The sequence below is a fragment of the Hippoglossus hippoglossus genome, chromosome 24 (genome assembly GCF_009819705.1).
Source record: "Hippoglossus hippoglossus isolate fHipHip1 chromosome 24, fHipHip1.pri, whole genome shotgun sequence".
In the NCBI taxonomy this organism is placed as follows: Eukaryota; Metazoa; Chordata; class Actinopteri; order Pleuronectiformes; family Pleuronectidae; genus Hippoglossus; species Hippoglossus hippoglossus.
In genome coordinates, this window is record NC_047174.1 from 2,123,789 (window position 1) to 2,141,079 (window position 17,291).

The 17,291-nt window shown below is 47.7% G+C and overlaps 1 protein-coding gene across 1 annotated transcript; it reads left to right on the forward strand.

Annotated features, from left to right (window-relative positions):
* Window positions 1-346: 346 nt before the first annotated feature.
* cad (carbamoyl-phosphate synthetase 2, aspartate transcarbamylase, and dihydroorotase) lies at window positions 347-16,585 on the forward strand. Its single transcript, XM_034579282.1, has 44 exons — window positions 347-507; window positions 1,119-1,258; window positions 1,364-1,493; window positions 1,718-1,860; window positions 1,955-2,096; window positions 2,185-2,356; window positions 3,267-3,452; window positions 3,569-3,678; window positions 3,756-3,898; window positions 4,014-4,145; window positions 4,382-4,615; window positions 4,737-4,958; window positions 5,138-5,326; window positions 5,889-6,013; window positions 6,302-6,435; window positions 6,628-6,740; window positions 7,134-7,298; window positions 7,393-7,478; window positions 7,668-7,914; window positions 8,068-8,166; window positions 8,664-8,888; window positions 9,052-9,234; window positions 9,319-9,537; window positions 9,874-10,041; window positions 10,122-10,304; window positions 10,493-10,597; window positions 10,832-11,077; window positions 11,185-11,266; window positions 11,354-11,520; window positions 11,624-11,788; window positions 11,893-12,024; window positions 12,203-12,404; window positions 12,546-12,736; window positions 12,836-12,976; window positions 13,086-13,175; window positions 13,269-13,410; window positions 13,518-13,714; window positions 13,806-13,880; window positions 14,203-14,415; window positions 14,524-14,649; window positions 14,749-14,904; window positions 15,039-15,140; window positions 15,430-15,524; window positions 15,770-16,585. Exons 1-44 carry the CDS (start codon window positions 426-428, stop codon window positions 15,867-15,869), a joined length of 6,699 nt encoding a protein of 2,232 aa, XP_034435173.1. The 5' UTR covers window positions 347-425; the 3' UTR covers window positions 15,870-16,585.
* The last annotated feature ends 706 nt before the right edge of the window (window positions 16,586-17,291 follow it).

Here is a 17,291-nt window from a genome sequence, read left to right on the forward strand (position 1 = left end):
TTTAAGAAATAGAATCATGACTTTGGGGGGGTTTATTGTGAAGTTGCTCCCCGGAAACGCGTCGTGTCACCTGGTGTAACTTCACCGCTCCGGTCCCCGAGCTGACTTCCACTCTACCGGCGGCGCGTGTGGGACTCTCTCCCGCATCGTCCCGTCTCACTGCCCGGTCACTTCTCCCGCTAACTCCCCGTCTTCTGTCTCCCCCGGTTCCCTCCTTCTCCAACTCTCTGTCCGCGGAGAAGCCTGCTCTTCATCCTCCTCGTTCGTTCACGCCTCTTCCTCCTCCTCCGCCTCTTCCTCCTCCTCCTCCTCTTCCTCCTCCTCGCGGCGTGAGCTTCACGTGGAGACCGGAGCTCGTCAGCGCCGCAGAGAACCATCTTCAGTTCCCGGGAAACTTCGCTAGCATCGTTAGCTTTGACCCGAACATGGCCACGCTGATCCTGGAGGACGGAGCCACGTTCAGGGGCCGCCCGTTCGGAGCCGCCGTGTCCGTGTCCGGGGAAGTTGGTGAGTTCACTTTCCCTCGTTTCCAACTTTAACGTTTAAAACCCACCTGCGCGTGGAGCTAACTTCGCGGATCGGAGGTAAAAAAGATCAACTTCAACCTCCTCCTGTTCCCGAACTCCATTCAGGTGTCTGTTCCCTTAATGTCGGCTAAGCTAATGTTGTCATTTCATATGCGTCACATGGCGGTTGACCTCTTCATCAGGAGCTGGGTCTTCATCTTCTTCATCTTCATGCTGCTCCAACCTGCCAGAGGCGCGTCTAGCTGCTCTGGGGGCCCCGGGCCCCCTTCAGCAATGTGTCTATACAACCAACCAGAATTAAATGTAACACCCACTAGAATAGAAACAATCCTGCTTTATACATAAAGTGGTGTATAATCTCAGATTTACCTTTTAGCCTCAGCGTACCCCGAAGTTCGGCCTGTGCCCAAAACACTTGATTACGCTAAGGTGCAAAAGTTATGTCCCTAACATCCGCTGGTGGCCGCTAACACCTGCTAACATCCACTGGTCGTTCGTGGCTTAAATTGTGTTAAAGACCACATGTGTTAAAGGGACGCACAACCCTTCTTCGCCTGGGTCGTGCACTGACGATTGTTTTTGCGTGGTTAGTGTTTCAGACGGGTATGGTGGGCTACCCCGAGGCGCTGACTGACCCATCCTACCACTGCCAGCTGCTGACCCTCACCTACCCCATGATCGGCAACTACGGGGTGCCGCCCAACGAGGATGGAGATTTCGGACTCAGCAAGGTGAGCGTCCATTACAAGTTTTGGATTTTGTTGAAACCTTTCACGAAGACGAGCAGCTCATGCTAACACCTCGTGGTGATGTGTGTTTTTCTTGTGCTCCCTCAGTGGTTCGAGTCGTCTAAGATCCACGCTGCAGCTCTGATTATCGGAGAGCTGTCGGACAGTCCCAGTCACTGGAGCTCAGTCAAGTCACTGGACCAGTGGCTCAAGGAGCATGGCATCCCCGGAATACAAGGTCCGAACTCCCAAAACGCAACAGATGATATAGTGTCAGACACATTATAATGGGAAATGTGGAAGTAGTATTAATCTTAGCTTGTATTTAATTCAGAAATGGTGTAAAAGCAACTTCAACAACAAATGAATGATGCACGTTACAGACTTTATAGATTTTATGATCTGCGGATCGTAACGCTTATGGGATGGGTTTTGTTGGACCATATCTTCCATGTGCTCCAGGGATCGACACCCGCTGCCTGACCAAAAAGATCCGAGAGAAGGGCACCATGCTGGGGAAGCTGGTGCTGGACGGGACTCCAGAGGACAGTATTCCCCTGGATAACCCCGACCACAGGAACCTGGTCCAGGAGGTGTCCATGAAGGTAACGGCACAGACAACTCTCTAATAGCCTTTTTAAATCAAAAGACCGTCTTGTGAATAACCTGACACACAAATCTGTGCCGTGCCTCTTTCAGGAGCCCCGAGTATTTAACCCCAGTGGCAGTCCGCGAATCACGGTGGTGGACTGTGGCATCAAGTACAACCAGATCCGCTGCCTGGCTGAGAGAGGGGCCCGTGTCACTGTGGTGCCCTGGGACCACCCGTTGGACAGCGCAGGTCAGTGCCACACTGCTCCTGCTGCTCATCTCTGACATTATGAAACGTTGGATCCCAGTGCCAGCTTTTCTTTCTTGTCTTTTTCTAGAATTTGATGGTTTGTTCGTCAGTAACGGTCCCGGGGATCCTCAGCTCTGTCAGGCCACGATCAACAACCTGAGGAAGGTCGTGTGCGTCGATCGCCCCAAGCCAGTCTTCGGGATCTGTCTCGGACACCAGCTGCTCTCTTTGGTCATCGGAGCGAAGACGTACAAGATGAAGTCAGTAGCTCGTACACGACCATAAACCCACTCAGGCCTAAGCTGCTGAAAGAAAACACAGTTTGAAAACACCCACCTACAGCGTGGGGGTTTTTTCTGAAGAGCTGACAGAATAACCAGCGTTTACTAAAAGCTTATTCTTTCAGCCTCGGAAGCAGATAGAGACACGAAAACTAAAAAACATTTGATCACTTAAACTTTCATTGTAAATCGTTGACTTTTCCCTAAAGAAACAAACTCATCCGTGAGTTTTTAAGTGTTCAGTCACATCATGAAAACGATGACAAAGATGTAACTGTTCTCCCAGAGGCCGGAGCCAAGGAACCTGTAGAAACACAGACAGTCACATCCACACTCTGTCTTTTGGGAGAGCTGTGATGTGAAATGCAGTTTTCTGCTGTTCTCAGCAGTCTGGGCTTCCCTTGTTCGAGCAGCGTTGGACTGACCGGCTGTGTTATGAAAAAGACTAAACAAACAAGCCAAGACAGGAGGGTCGGCTCCTCACTGTGGGTCTGAGAGGTTTTGTTCTGACTCGGCTGCTTTATCAGGCTCCGTGTGAAGGTCAGGGCGGGCAGGGAATGTTCCCAGTAACCTGCTCCTGGAATTTTGTTGGCATCTGCAGCTGACAACAGGACTGTGGGATCTGTCCAGTGACATTCAAACACAGGGTTGGACCTCAAACACGACCAAATACAGAAACACGTTTGTTTTCAGCTAAAAACAAATGGTGTCGTGGTTCAGTTTCACTTTTGTGATTCAGGTTTTTATGATAAGTGTCTTTTTGAGGCTGTAAATTTTCCTCATTAGAATTGTTGATGAAGTAATACAAAGAATCGGCCATCTTTTGGATGGTGTGAACATGAGCCGTGGTACCTGACCCCAGATGTTTGATTTTCCGCTCGTCTTTCAGGTACGGTAACCGAGGCCACAACCAGCCCTGCATCCACCACGGGACAGATCGCTGCTTCATCACCAGTCAGAATCACGGCTTCGCTGTCGACCCCGACACTCTCCCCGCGGACTGGGACGTCCTCTTCACCAACGCCAACGACCACACCAACGAGGGCATCGTACACAACGTGCATCCCCTGTTCAGGTAAAGTGCTCGGAAAAACAGAGGCTGAAGGGGAAATAAAGTTTGTACCAGGATGTAGTTGGTCATTCACCTCGTTTGTGACTGAAATATGTGATTTATTTAAATGTGTTCTCCAGTGTTCAGTTCCATCCGGAGCACATGGCTGGTCCGACGGATCTGGTCGGCTTGTTCGATGTCTTCCTCGACACTGTGAAGGACCACAAAGACGGCAGCGCCTCAAAAACAGGTAAAAACAATTGAAGTTTTTATTCTTTTATTTACGTGTCTTATGTAGAGCAACTTTAAATTATTATTTTTCTTCAGTCAAGCAGCAGCTGGTGGATCACCTGACCTTCCCTGGTTCCCCGAAGCCGGAGGATGTGACCCGACCCAGGAAGGTCCTCATCCTGGGCTCTGGTGGTCTGTCCATCGGCCAGGCTGGAGAGTTTGACTACTCCGGCTCCCAGGTCTGTAGAAGAAGAAGAAGAGAACAGTGCAGCTGTGTCTGTACTAAATGTAATCATCGCTTTGAAGAAACGGACTCGAGTGATATTCCAGCTAATGTTTCGTTTTGTTTTCCAGGCTATCAAGGCTCTGAAGGAAGAGAACATCCAGACTGTGCTGATCAACCCCAACATCGCCACTGTCCAGACGTCCAAAGGCCTGGCGGACAAAGTCTACTTCCTGCCCATCACTGCAGAGTACGTCACTCAGGTACGAGTCCCCTCTTTGATTTAATGAGCTTTTCTGGTGTGGAGACGCAAGAAGTTTGACATTTCTGTCACGTAAACTTCTGTTATATAATTCAGGGAACTCAGAATAAAATGTGGTCGTACCAAACACAAAAATGTGAATGTCAGAAGCAGCCAAACGATACCAAACAACAATTCAACACTCAAGTCGTAACAAAGAGTATCTCCATGTGGTGTGAATGCTGTGTCTTCCCACAGGTGATAAAAAATGAACGCCCTGACGGTGTCCTGTTGACCTTCGGCGGTCAGACGGCGCTGAACTGTGGCGTGGAGCTGACCAAGCTCGGTGTCCTGGAGAAGTATAATGTTAAAGTTCTGGGAACTCCGGTGTCCTCCATCGAGATGACTGAGGACAGGAAGGTCTTTGTGGAGAAGATGGAAGAGATCGGCGAACATGTCGCCCCCAGTGAAGCGGCGCTGTCTGTGGAGCAGGTGAGGAGATGTTTATCCAACATGCAGCCATGATTCTTCACTTTCATTCACCAAAACATGGCTTCTGTTTAGTATTTTTATCCACTTTCAGCATCTAACTTCAACTCTTTCACTTTACTAGGCGCTGGCTGCTGCGGAACGCCTCGGCTACCCCGTCCTGGTTCGTGCAGCGTTCGCCCTCGGAGGTCTGGGCTCGGGCTTCGCCAACAACAAGGAGGAGCTGACTTCTCTGGTGACGTCGGCCTTCGCACACACCGTCCAGGTACTGGTGGACAAGTCCCTGAAAGGCTGGAAGGAGATCGAGTACGAGGTGGTCCGAGACGCCTACGATAACTGTGTCACCGTGAGTAAATAAATACGACTCCCGTGTTGTTAAGAGTAAAGAAACCGGCATTGACAGGTGATGGCGTCACAGAGGTCCATTACTAAATCAAAGTTATAGATATAGTTGATGAGTTGAACAAGAGGTGTCTTGTGATATTTGACAGTACGTGTGTCTGCATTCATTCTTGTGTAATACAGGTGTGTAATATGGAGAACGTTGATCCTCTGGGCATCCACACTGGGGAGTCCATTGTGGTGGCGCCGAGTCAAACGCTGAACGACCACGAGTACAACATGCTGAGGAACACCGCCATCAAAGTCATCAGGCACCTCGGGATCGTGGGAGAGTGCAACATCCAGTACGCTCTCAACCCTGAATCAGAACAGGTACTGTGTGAGGCTAGTTCACACACACACACACACACACACACACACACACACACACACACACACACACACACACACACACACAGAACAGACACGTCCTGAGAAAACATGATTTCAGTTCACACGGAGGAAACATTTAACCGTCAGTCACTCACAGAAAGTTACAGCAAAACAGATAAGACAGGACTGAAATATTGAAATAATATAAAAATATGAGAAATATATGCGGGGAAAAATGGATTGTGTCAGGGGATTGAGTTTGTTGTCGACTGGACAGATGTGAGGATTCACATCAGTTCTGGAACATTAGAAAAACAGCCGTTCATTCTATCTTATATTTACGTGGGTGTGTCCAGGTGCAACTTCAAGGTTGTGTTGCTTTAAATGTTGCTGCTGCAAAGAATTGTGCAATGTTATTTTCTCCTTTCCTTTCAAGGATGGTCACACCCACACACACACACATACACATACAGAGAGATGGACACACATGCATGCACGCACACAAAGAGATACAGAGACACACACACACACTCAAGCCTGTGTGTGTGTGATGTTTTTGCAGTATTACATCATCGAGGTGAATGCTCGTCTGTCCCGGAGTTCGGCCCTGGCCAGTAAAGCCACTGGTTACCCTCTGGCCTACGTAGCGGCCAAACTCAGCCTGGGGATCCCGCTGCCGCAGCTCAAGTACGTTGTCACAGATCATCGAACCTCAACACTTTTGAGATACTGATGGAAACAGAATTGTGTCTTTAGCTCCGAGTATTGAAACTTTTAAGTTTTATAAATGTTGTCTTTTATATATTATAACTCTAAGGCTTTTTAAAGGTTTGGAATTATTTTGTTGGATAAAACACATTTTCTAGGAGAGGATGATGAAATTAAGGTATTTTAATGTGTGTTAATAATGAAAAATTTGCTTATTTATTGCTTTTTTCCCCCGTATATTTATTCTCTGTTTGTGTCTTTCTGTAGAAATTCTGTCACCAACTCCACGACAGCAAACTTTGAACCCAGTTTGGATTACTGTGTGGTGAAGGTGCCTCGCTGGGACCTCAGCAAGTTCCTCAGGGTTTCCACCACGATCGGCAGCTCCATGAAGAGTGTTGGTAAGAGCCGGTGAAAGAGTTTATCACAATTGATATTATCGCTATTATCTTCCTCTGCTGTGGTGCTGGAAAGAGAAACGAGTATTTGAGATCCTCACCTCAACCTGCTGTTTATAACTGTAGCTCTGTCAAATATGTTCTACACTTCAGCCGATATTGTGCAGTTCAGTGTTTGAATCCTTTTCTCCACAGGGGAGGTGATGGCTATTGGCCGCAGCTTCGAGGAGGCCTTCCAGAAAGCTCTGAGGATGGTGGACGAGAACTGTGTCGGCTTCGACCACACGATCAAACCTGTCTCTGAAACGGTAAAAACAAAATAGAGCTTGTGTCTCTTCTAAAGTTGTCGTTTGACCTCTTATCCTGAGTAGATCCTCAAACCGGTGGTGAGTTGTTCGATGATGTGACAATCAAAACAGGATTTAAGTGTTTCCTAATTTCCATAAACCGAAATCACGCCTGAGCAGGTTTTGGTTGCCTGCAGGTAAACAGTCTGTGTGGAGAACAAAAGAAACACATTGACATGCGTTGGCTCGTAGTCGAACATTCATATAGCTGTTAATAGAGATTAGCCAAGAAGTATCACCGTTTGTGTTTAGTGTGGAGAAACATTCGACAGAAACTAGTCGGACTGTAAACTGTGTCAAACGGAGACTTGGCCCAGAAGATGATGTCCTCCTCTCGCCCTTTCTGTCCACCAGGAGCTGCTGATTCCCACAGACAAGCGCATCTTTGTGCTGGCGGCGGCGTTTAAAGACGGCTACACGGTGGACCAGCTGCACGAGCTCACAAAGATCGACCGCTGGTTCCTGTACAAGATGAAGAACATCTCCGACCACGAGCGGCTGCTGGAGACGTACAACCAGGTGAGGAGTCGTAAGAGGGAGACGTCCTGGAGAAGTAGCAGAGTCTTTCTTCTACGTGACACTTTGTTCATTTTGTCTGTGTCGTCTCTGACAGAACGAGAGCACCATGCCTCCAGATGCGATGCTGAAGGCCAAGCAGCTGGGATTCTCCGACAAGCAGATCGGACTGGCTGTACAGAGGTGGGTCGGGAACTCGTACAGTCTTTAGTACACATTGTAAAATCAAGCAGCCGCAGCAGCACAGGTTGTGTTATGTCCATTTTCTTGTAATTTTCCTGTTCAGCTGAAACACTTATAAATATGTCTGTCTGTGATTTGTCCATCTGTTCATACACGGGCGGAGCTTGATCGTTTTTCTTTCTCCCGCAGCACTGAGCTTGCGGTGAGGAAGCTGCGCCACGATTGGTCCATCATCCCCGTGGTGAAGCAGATCGACACGGTGGCCGCCGAGTGGCCGGCTTTCACAAACTACCTGTACCTGACCTACCATGGTACGGAGAACGACCTGACCTTCGAGGACCAGCACGTCATGGTGATCGGCTCCGGCGTGTATCGCATCGGCAGCAGCGTGGAGTTCGATTGGTGCGCAGTGGGCTGCATCACCGAGCTCAGGAAGGTACGTCCAGCATGATCTCATCGAATCACCGCCAGGGCAGCGCTGCAGGTTTTATTTGTTTGCTGAAAACGGACGTTGAAGAACTTGAAAGTCAGATTATTCTTTGGAATGTACCTGAATGAATATTTAACCTCGTTGTCCCATTTATTGCAGATGGGTTATAAGACCATCATGGTGAACTACAACCCTGAGACCGTCAGCACAGACTATGACATGTGTGACCGCCTCTACTTTGATGAAATCTCCTTTGAGGTAAGACTCTTGTACTCGACTGTGTGTGTGTGTGTGTGTGTGTGTGTGTGTGTGTGTGTGTGTGTGTTTGCAAAATGACTGGATGATTAACTTTTGGTCAGGGGGGGCGTTATACACATTATACATACATACACATTATACCAGAAATTAGGTCATTTCCATGGCATGCGGTGTCGTTTCGGCCGATTGTGCATGTCCCAGCTTTTTTAAGTTGGTTCCTGAGAGGAGATTGCAGACACTGTTGGTAAAGACGAGACATTTCGCTGGAAACTATGGAAAAACCTCTGTGACTGGTTTGTCAAAGCAAAGAAGTGTGAACAAGACTATTCTGTTTGTTTTTCCTCTTCTTCCTCTTTGCCTTTTTTCGGCCGTGTTGTATTTCCCGAGAGGCGACACCTGTTGTTTAGGAGAAGACTGCACCGAGTCACTTGTGCCTAAGTTCATGCTATTTTCTTACCCCTGTCTAGATTGTGTATTAATACGTGTGCACGTTCCAGGTGGTGATGGACATCTATGAGAGGGAAAACCCAGAGGGGGTGATCCTGTCGATGGGAGGCCAGCTGCCCAACAACATCGCCATGTCGCTGCACCGTCAGCTGTGCCGCATCTTGGGGACGTCGCCCGAGTTCATCGACAGCGCCGAGAACCGGTTCAAGTTCTCCAGAATGCTGGACACCATCGGCATCAGCCAGCCACAGTGGAAGGAGCTGTCCGACACTGAGGTACAGACGACTGCAGTTTAAAAATATCCACATATTTAGTGTCAGAATTTCAAAAAGAGCACTTAAGTAAAACTTAATCAGTTTATTGTCTATGTACTCGGATTGAGATTCAGGGACATAAGTTTTCTTACATTTGTCATCCTTCTCCGTCCTCTGTCTCCAGTCTGCTATGACATTTTGTGAGAAGGTGGGATATCCCTGCCTTGTTCGTCCTTCCTACGTTCTGAGCGGAGCAGCCATGAATGTGGCCTACGGTGACACCGACCTTGAGAAATACCTGAGTAACGCTATGGCTGTGTCCAAGGAGCACCCTGTCGTCATCTCCAAATTCATACAGGAAGCTAAGGTTTGAAAAAATAAAGATAGAAATACAAAACTGTAGAAATGTTTAAATGAGTGTTACATTTAAATTTTTGTTGCCGTTTTCCAGGAGATAGATGTGGACGCGGTAGCGTGTGACGGGGTCGTGATGGCCATCGCGGTGTCTGAACATGTGGAGAACGCCGGCGTTCACTCCGGTGATGCCACACTGGTGACGCCGCCTCAGGACATCAACCAGAAGACCATGGAAAGGATCAAGATCATCGTTCACGCCATCGGCCAGGAGCTGCAGGTCACCGGACCCTTCAATCTGCAGCTCATCGCCAAGGTGAGAAACGGATCTGAAGTAGTTTGCCTTGTGACCCAGCAGAGGGCGCTCTCTATCAGCTGGAGGCATTGCATGTCCTCTTGAATACCAGAGAAGTAAACCAGTAATGTGAAGCTGTTGAAAGAGGCCAGTGTTCACAGATTTGAATAAACTTGAATGAATTGTTTTTCATGTGAAATTCATTCGAACTTGACTTTTGGAAGAAGTGAGTCATAGTAGTTGACTCAAGCTTCGTTGTAACACTGGTATATTAGTAGTAGTTAAACTTTCCTCATCAGTACTTAGTTAAAATCTGAGCATGAACTGGATTATAATCAGGTGTCACTCCTGTAACAGGATGACCAGCTGAAGGTGATCGAGTGCAACGTCCGGGTGTCCCGCTCCTTCCCGTTCGTATCCAAGACCCTGGGCGTGGACCTCGTTGCCCTGGCAACACGACTCATAATGGGGGAGGACATGGAGCCCGTGGGCCTGATGAGAGGGAAGGGGATCGTAGGAGTGAAGGTAACTGAGAGGTAAAAGGAGTCGGTCTGAGAAAGTGCCCGTCGTGTTTCCCTCCTAACCTTCTGTCACGTGTGCTCCAGGTTCCTCAGTTTTCGTTCTCTCGTCTGGCCGGAGCGGACGTGGTGCTCGGGGTGGAGATGACCAGCACCGGAGAGGTCGCCTGTTTTGGGGAGAACCGATACGAGGCGTACCTCAAAGCCATGCTCTCCACGGGCTTCAAGATCCCCAAGAAGAACATCCTGCTCTCCATCGGCAGCTATAAGGTACTTGTACCGTGCGACTGGTTGGTAACTTCTCAGATGTGAATACTGGGATCCAGACTCAGAGGATCAATTGAAAATCTTCTTTGAGATGTTTCAGGTCTGTTGTGTTTAATTTTTATTGCTGCAGATTCACCATGTTTAAGATTTTTACTAACAACGTTGTCTACGAATGATCTGTGTGATCGTAGAACAAGAGCGAGCTGCTGCCCACCGTGCAGGCGCTGGAGTCTCTGGGTTACGACCTGTACGCCAGTCTGGGCACCGCGGATTTCTACACCGAGCACGGAGTCAAGGTAACGATCAAAGTTAAAGGAAATCAGAGTTGTTGGCTCCAGATCAACAGCTTGATTCACAGTATACTCGCTGTTTAAAGAGCATTTTAATCTTGACGGTACAAATCCCAAACTCTGTCTCTGATTCACAGCTTTAAAAACACCTGATGCTCATCAGTTTGTGTGTGTTGTTTTCTGGGGACACCATTCACTCAGATTATAAAATGGCACGGTAACCCTTCTGTTCTTCTCCAGGTGATGGCGGTAGACTGGCCGTTCGAGGAGGAAGAGAGCGATTGTCCCACTAAAGAGAAGCAGCGCAGCATCATGAACTACCTGGAGGAAAACCACTTCGACCTGGTCATCAACCTCTCCATGAGGAACAGCGGGGGTCGTCGACTCTCCTCCTTCGTCACCAAAGGCTACAGGACGAGACGCATGGCCATCGACTACTCCGTCCCGCTCATCATCGACATTAAGTGCACGAAGCTGTTTGTTCAGGTCGGTTCTCTCGTTTTAACCCTTTTTGAAAATGAAATGACGATTTAAACTCGCGGCACAGTTTTTCAAATGATCACGTACAAAAATGCTGCGTGGACGTGTTGCAGGCTCTTCATCAGATCGGCCCAACTCCACCAGTGAAGACTCACATCGACAGCATGGCTTCCCAGACGCTGGTCCGGCTCCCTGGTGAGTCACGGGCACATGTACACGTCGCTGATGTCTGATGCAACAAGTCAGAAAGAGTTAAAAAATACGTGTTGTATGATTTATCAGGTCTGATCGACGTGCACGTTCACCTGCGCGAGCCTGGTGCCACACACAAGGAGGACTTCTCCTCCGGTACGGCAGCCGCTCTGGCAGGAGGCGTGACCATGGTGTGTGCGATGCCCAACACTTCCCCGGCCGTCACGGACGCCAGCACTCTGGCTCTGGTACAGAAGGTACGAAGTCGTGTTAGGATAATCCCTGAGTTTTCTTCTGTTTTGTATCTTTGTGTGATTTAAGTGTGATAGATGTGAAGTAAATGTTGTGTTGTGTTGTCAGCTTGCTAAAGCGGGCTGCAGGTGTGACTACGCCCTGTATCTGGGCGCTGCTTCAGACAACGCTGCCGTGCTGCCGTCTATCGCCAGCCAGGCGGTCGGTCTGAAGATGTACCTGAACGACACGTACTCCACCCTCAAGATGGACAACGTGTCTCTCTGGATGGAGGTAGGCTGAGAGATGCCGCAATGCAGTCTAGTGGCCAATAGAGGAGCTGCGTCTACAGGTTTGTCTCGGGTGAGAAACTAACTGTGTGGTTTTTTTGTTTGAAGCACTTTGAGAAGTGGCCCAAGCAGATGCCCATCGTGGCTCACGCTGAGAAGCAGACGGTTGCTGCGATCCTGATGGTGGCTCAGCTCTACCAGCGCCCGGTCCACATCTGCCACATCGCCAAGAAGGAGGAGGTAACAGACTGTGGACAAAAGAGAATATTAGTCTTAGTTTTCTATACCTGAATCTTATTTGGAGTTATGTTATGTTGCTCAGAATATTTGTACTTTGATATTCTTCAAGGTTTCATACTTGCCACGACCCAGTTTCTTAAGGAGGATTGATATATGATTGATTACCTCTTCCTGTCAGATCCTGATCATCCGCGCGGCCAAGCAGAAGGGCATCCAGGTCACGTGTGAGGTGGCGCCTCATCACCTCTTCCTGTGTGAGGACAATGTGCCGGACATCGGTGATGGTCCAGCGCAGGTCCGACCCATGCTGGGAACCCGGGAGGACATGGAAGCGCTCTGGGAAAACCTGGACATCATCGACTGCTTCGCCACAGACCACGGTGAGTCGTCACTGACCACACATCCACGTGTGAGTCCAGGTGAAGGTTAGATTGTGGCGTCGTCTTTAAAGTGATCTGGTTTATTTATGCTTCATTAAGAGAGAACATGTGATAATGTTAGTATTTATGATGCGTTGTTAGCGCCTCACTCTGTTGAGGAGAAGAACAGCGAGCGTCCTCCTCCTGGTTACCCCGGCCTGGAGACCATGCTGCCGCTGCTGCTGACCGCGGTCAGCGATGGACGTCTGACTCTGGACGATATTATCAGACGTCTCTATGACAACCCACGCAAGATCTTTAACCTGCCTGTCCAAGAAAACACCTACGTAGAGGTATACACAAATAATCACAACAATAATACATTTTTCTTTGACGATTAATTTGGGACACGCAAACGAATGATGTTCAAACTTGTGTTTCTTTGCTTTCAGGTGGACTTGGAGCACGAGTGGGTGATTCCTCCGTCCATGCAGTTCACCAAGTCCAAGTGGACGCCATTCCAAGGTCTGAAGGTGAAGGGTAAAGTCCGCCGTGTGGTTCTGAGAGGAGAGGTGGCCTACATCGACGGGCAGGTCAGCATTCATGCACCACATCCCAGAAATACAAATATCAGGACCACCAAGTTTCCTGGGAACTCGTCCCTTAGTGTTTACATAATCCTGCTATCTAACTCTCTCTCAGGTGTTGGTACCTCCAGGTTATGGTGAAGATGTGAAGACGTGGCCCACGGCCCCCATCATCCCTCCCGAGCCAGTTAAAGAAGCTCCTATGGTATTAATAGTGAATAAAATCATATTTCAGCAGACGTCCTGCTCTCGTCTTGGATGCATTGATTCTACATGTATCGTATTTCCTGTGTTTCAGACTCCAGAGCACACTCGTCCCACTCCTCCCCGTGAAGGCCCGATTCGAACCCGAGCCGCGAGCCCCCGGCGCGGCGCAGGGGACGGCCGCTACCTGCTGCCACCGCGCACCCACCGCTCATCTGATCCCGGACTACCACTGGGTACTTCTTGACTGTGACACTCTCTCTTACATGTTTATTTACTATACTATGTGAAGTTTTATTTATTTAACTTGGAGAAATAATTGGTGCACTGTGTTGTTCTGTAGAGATGCTGATGATGCTTCCTCCAGCCGTTGTGGCGGACGGTTACGGCCACCCCCCCCCTCTGTCCCGGCTGCTCTCCCCTCAGCCGGGTCCGGGTCAGATACTCGCTGGACCGGCGTCCCACTTCCAGACGTCTCCGCTCCTGCACCCGCTGATCGGCCAGCACATCCTGTCTGTGCGGCAGTTCAGCAAAGAACAGGTACACACAAGTTGTGTTCGTTTACAAACTTACAAAACGTTGTCTAACGTGTAAGAGGCTTTTGAGTTGATGTGTTTTCTCTGTGTTCCAGATCTCACACCTTTTCAACGTCGCCCACACTTTGCGTATGATGGTTCAGAAGGAGCGAAGCCTGGAGATCCTGAAGGTACGTCATGTCGTTTTCAAATTACAAATACACAAACCTGCACGTCTGAAAACCCAAACACGGAGTGAAACAACGTCTTAAGTTAAAGCAACACAACCAGAGTTTGATGTTTGAGTGAGTGTGAACATGGAGAAAGTTTCCTCCTTCACTCCCTGAACGTCTGTTCTCTGTAACTCTGGTGAGTGGGTTCGATTTCCTGTGAGAAGAACTGACAGAGTCACAGCTTCAACTGTCACAATCGGAGTGAAGCTGAACTGTAGATCATTTAAAAAGACTCACTGCTACTGTGCACACAGCTCAATGACTTTTTGTTCATGTCCAGGGTAAAGTGATGGCGTCCATGTTCTACGAGGTCAGCACTCGCACCAGCAGCTCCTTCTCCGCGGCCATGCAGCGTCTCGGCGGCTCCGTCGTCCACTTCAGTGAATCCACCTCGTCCACGCAGAAAGGAGAATCTCTGTCCGACTCGGTTCAGACCATGAGCTGCTACGCTGACGTTCTGGTGCTCCGACACCCGACGCCCGGAGCTGTGGAGGTGGGTTCAACGTGTTCCTCACGGCTTCAGTGACATTCTCTTCCTAACAGCAGAGTTATTGTCAGTGTTCATGTCTTCATGTAACTCATCTCGCTCTGTGGCCCTCAGAGTGCGTCCCGTCACTGCCGTAAACCAGTGATCAACGCTGGAGACGGCGTCGGGGAGCATCCCACCCAGGCCCTGCTGGACGTCTTCACCATCAGAGAGGAGCTGGGGACAGTCAACGGCATGACGGTGAGGATCCTGCAGAGCTTAAAGCCTGATCCTCACAGAAATACTCACCTGGAACCAGCTTTCTGTAGAAAACTCATCATAATAAATGTTTTCTCTCAGATAACTATGGTCGGTGATCTGAAACATGGCCGCACAGTTCATTCCCTCGCCAAACTGCTGACCCAGTACCGCATCACTCTGCGCTATGTGGCGCCCAAGAACCTCCACATGCCGGCAGAGATCATCAGCTACGTGGCCTCAAAGGGCATCAAACAGGTGGGGGCGCTGTGTACACATGCACACAACAATAAGAGATCAAAAATCTAAATCTCTTAAATTGCTGGAATATTTTATCTGAGTTTGACCAACGACACAAACTAAACGGATGATGTGTTTTCCCCGGTTTGCAGGAGGAGTTTGAGAGCATTGAAGAAGCTCTGCCTGAGACCGACGTCCTCTACATGACGAGGATCCAGAAGGAGAGGTTCGCCTCCGAGGAGGAATACAAGGCCGTGAGTAAACTCTGCTTCATTTCACTGCTGCTTTGACGTCGACTCTTCAGAGGAGAGTGAACAAAGGGTCTGGACGTGTCTTTTAAATATCTGTTCCCTTTTAAACTACACTTCAACTCACACTTGGCCTCATGTTTGTGTTCATATCCAAACTCTCTTTGTACGAACATGACGCGTCAGATTCAACAAACGCTATCGTGTGTAAACTCGGGTCGTGGGTTGACAATGTGTGCAGCGTGTTTCGAAATCTTTGATCCAACCCGCTGTGTCCCTGCTGCTCTTCTCTCAGTGTTTCGGTCAGTTCATCCTCACTCCTCACATCATGACTGTGGCCAAGAGGAAGATGGTGGTGATGCATCCGCTGCCCAGAGTCAATGAAATCAGGTAAAACACTATGAGACATCGTTTCAGGCTTTTTACAACAGTTTTACGGTTGTGGTGATTTTTCAAAGTTTACCATATATTTATAGACTAAACAATGTGTTTAACCCAGAGATTTCAAGACTTTAATATATTAGAATTCAACCTAAATGGCCTTCAACAGGCCCCATATGAGATTAGATAGATTATTTTACTGCTTTCTCCATTTGATTCTTATTTTACCTTCCCTTGATTGTTTTCCCCCGCAGTGCCGAAGTGGACACGGACCCGAGAGCAGCATATTTCCGTCAGGCGGAGAACGGCATGTACATCCGAATGGCCCTGCTGGCCACCGTACTGAGCAGATAGAATCCACGTGATGATGAGTGTTAGAACCTTCGTGTTGATCCCTGAAAATAACACAATCGACAGCACAGTCTTTGATGTCAGCTGATTTTCAATCTGTAACACGACGCTGCTTTTCTCCAGTTATCTTTTACGTCAACTGTAAAATTTCCATATTTTTTTCAGCAAATGTTCTTTTTTTTTTATATATATATCTTCAGACAAATTAAGCATTATCCCAAAACCTCTTTAAAGTCTTAATTTTTTGGGCGGGGGGGTTTTGTTTGTTGGCGACAGTTCAGAGATTGAGTGTTTATCAGTGAGGGAGAAGAAGCTGCTTGGAGGAGACCTGGGGGCATTGAAATCAGTAATATCGTCAAATGATGTTGATGAAATGAATCTTCTGGTTGCTCCGTATGAAACTCGACTAGTTAACTTTAAAGGGACCAACTCGCACACTGAAAAGGGAGAATGTAGCATTATATAGACACAGCTATTGGTCAGAATAGGGTACGCTCTGTTACTTCTTTTTGTATGAATTGTTTCTTCTGTAATGTTTCTTTCCTCAAATGTGATAGCATTAACTGCAGGTGGATACGCACACGTCTCACAGGTTGAGGGGTATTCGTCTTAGAGGCAAACCTTTTTCTTTTTTTTAATCCAAATGGGACGTCGGGAACGTGATGGTGAATGACTGTATCATGTGGAGAAATAAATAATAAAAGGACAATTTTCCCATTTGTAGTTCATGTTGTTTTTAATGTCACAGGAAGCAACATGACACATTATGATGTTAGGAGAATTAAATGTTTGGGTTTCAGCCTTAGACTGGAAACAGGTCCAGCTTAAGATGTGAGAGGTGTAACATTAATTACTTATGCATTATTTTAAAGATGATAAAAGATATCGACACAAATGTTAGGAAAACAAAAGGAATATAGATAAAACCATTAAATTACATTTCATAATAAAAATGTGGGCTTTTATATCAGCTCCTGTTTATCAGATTCATATTTGTCTATATTTTGTACATGTCCTTACACTTCAGTATCGCATGTTACGTACAGATCCCTTTTTTTAAACTTGCTGCTGTAATATTGCAAATTTCGTATCTTAACTTTTCTTATCTTAAAAATAACTAAAGAATTAAATGTATAAATGAAATAGTTTAATGTAAATGCTGTAGTAAAGTGTGAATAAATCAAAATGATGATAAACTCTGAGGAGAAATGTGATGACAAACTTTTTTTTTACAGCTGATGAGACGTTCACGGACCAGATTCAATAATAAAACCCTGCTCTTTATTCCCTGGATTTTCGTGTTGTGTAACATCCTGCAGAGAACCACATGCTTTCTGTTATAATTCCTGGACTTTACGGGTAAATGAAACCTTTAAAAAAAAAAAAGGCTAATTTCACGTTTTCGTGTTTTGGAGAAAAATCCTC

Bases quoted from the DNA above. Each gene is read 5' to 3' on its own strand.
- cad (XM_034579282.1), top strand. From the start codon at position 426: ATGGCCACGCTGATCCTGGAGGACGGAGCCACGTTCAGGGGCCGCCCG. The intron at 4,959-5,137 runs GTGAGTAAATAA...TGTGTAATACAG, and splicing joins CCTACGATAACTGTGTCACC to GTGTGTAATATGGAGAACGT. The intron at 14,416-14,523 runs GTGGGTTCAACG...TGTGGCCCTCAG, and splicing joins CGACGCCCGGAGCTGTGGAG to AGTGCGTCCCGTCACTGCCG.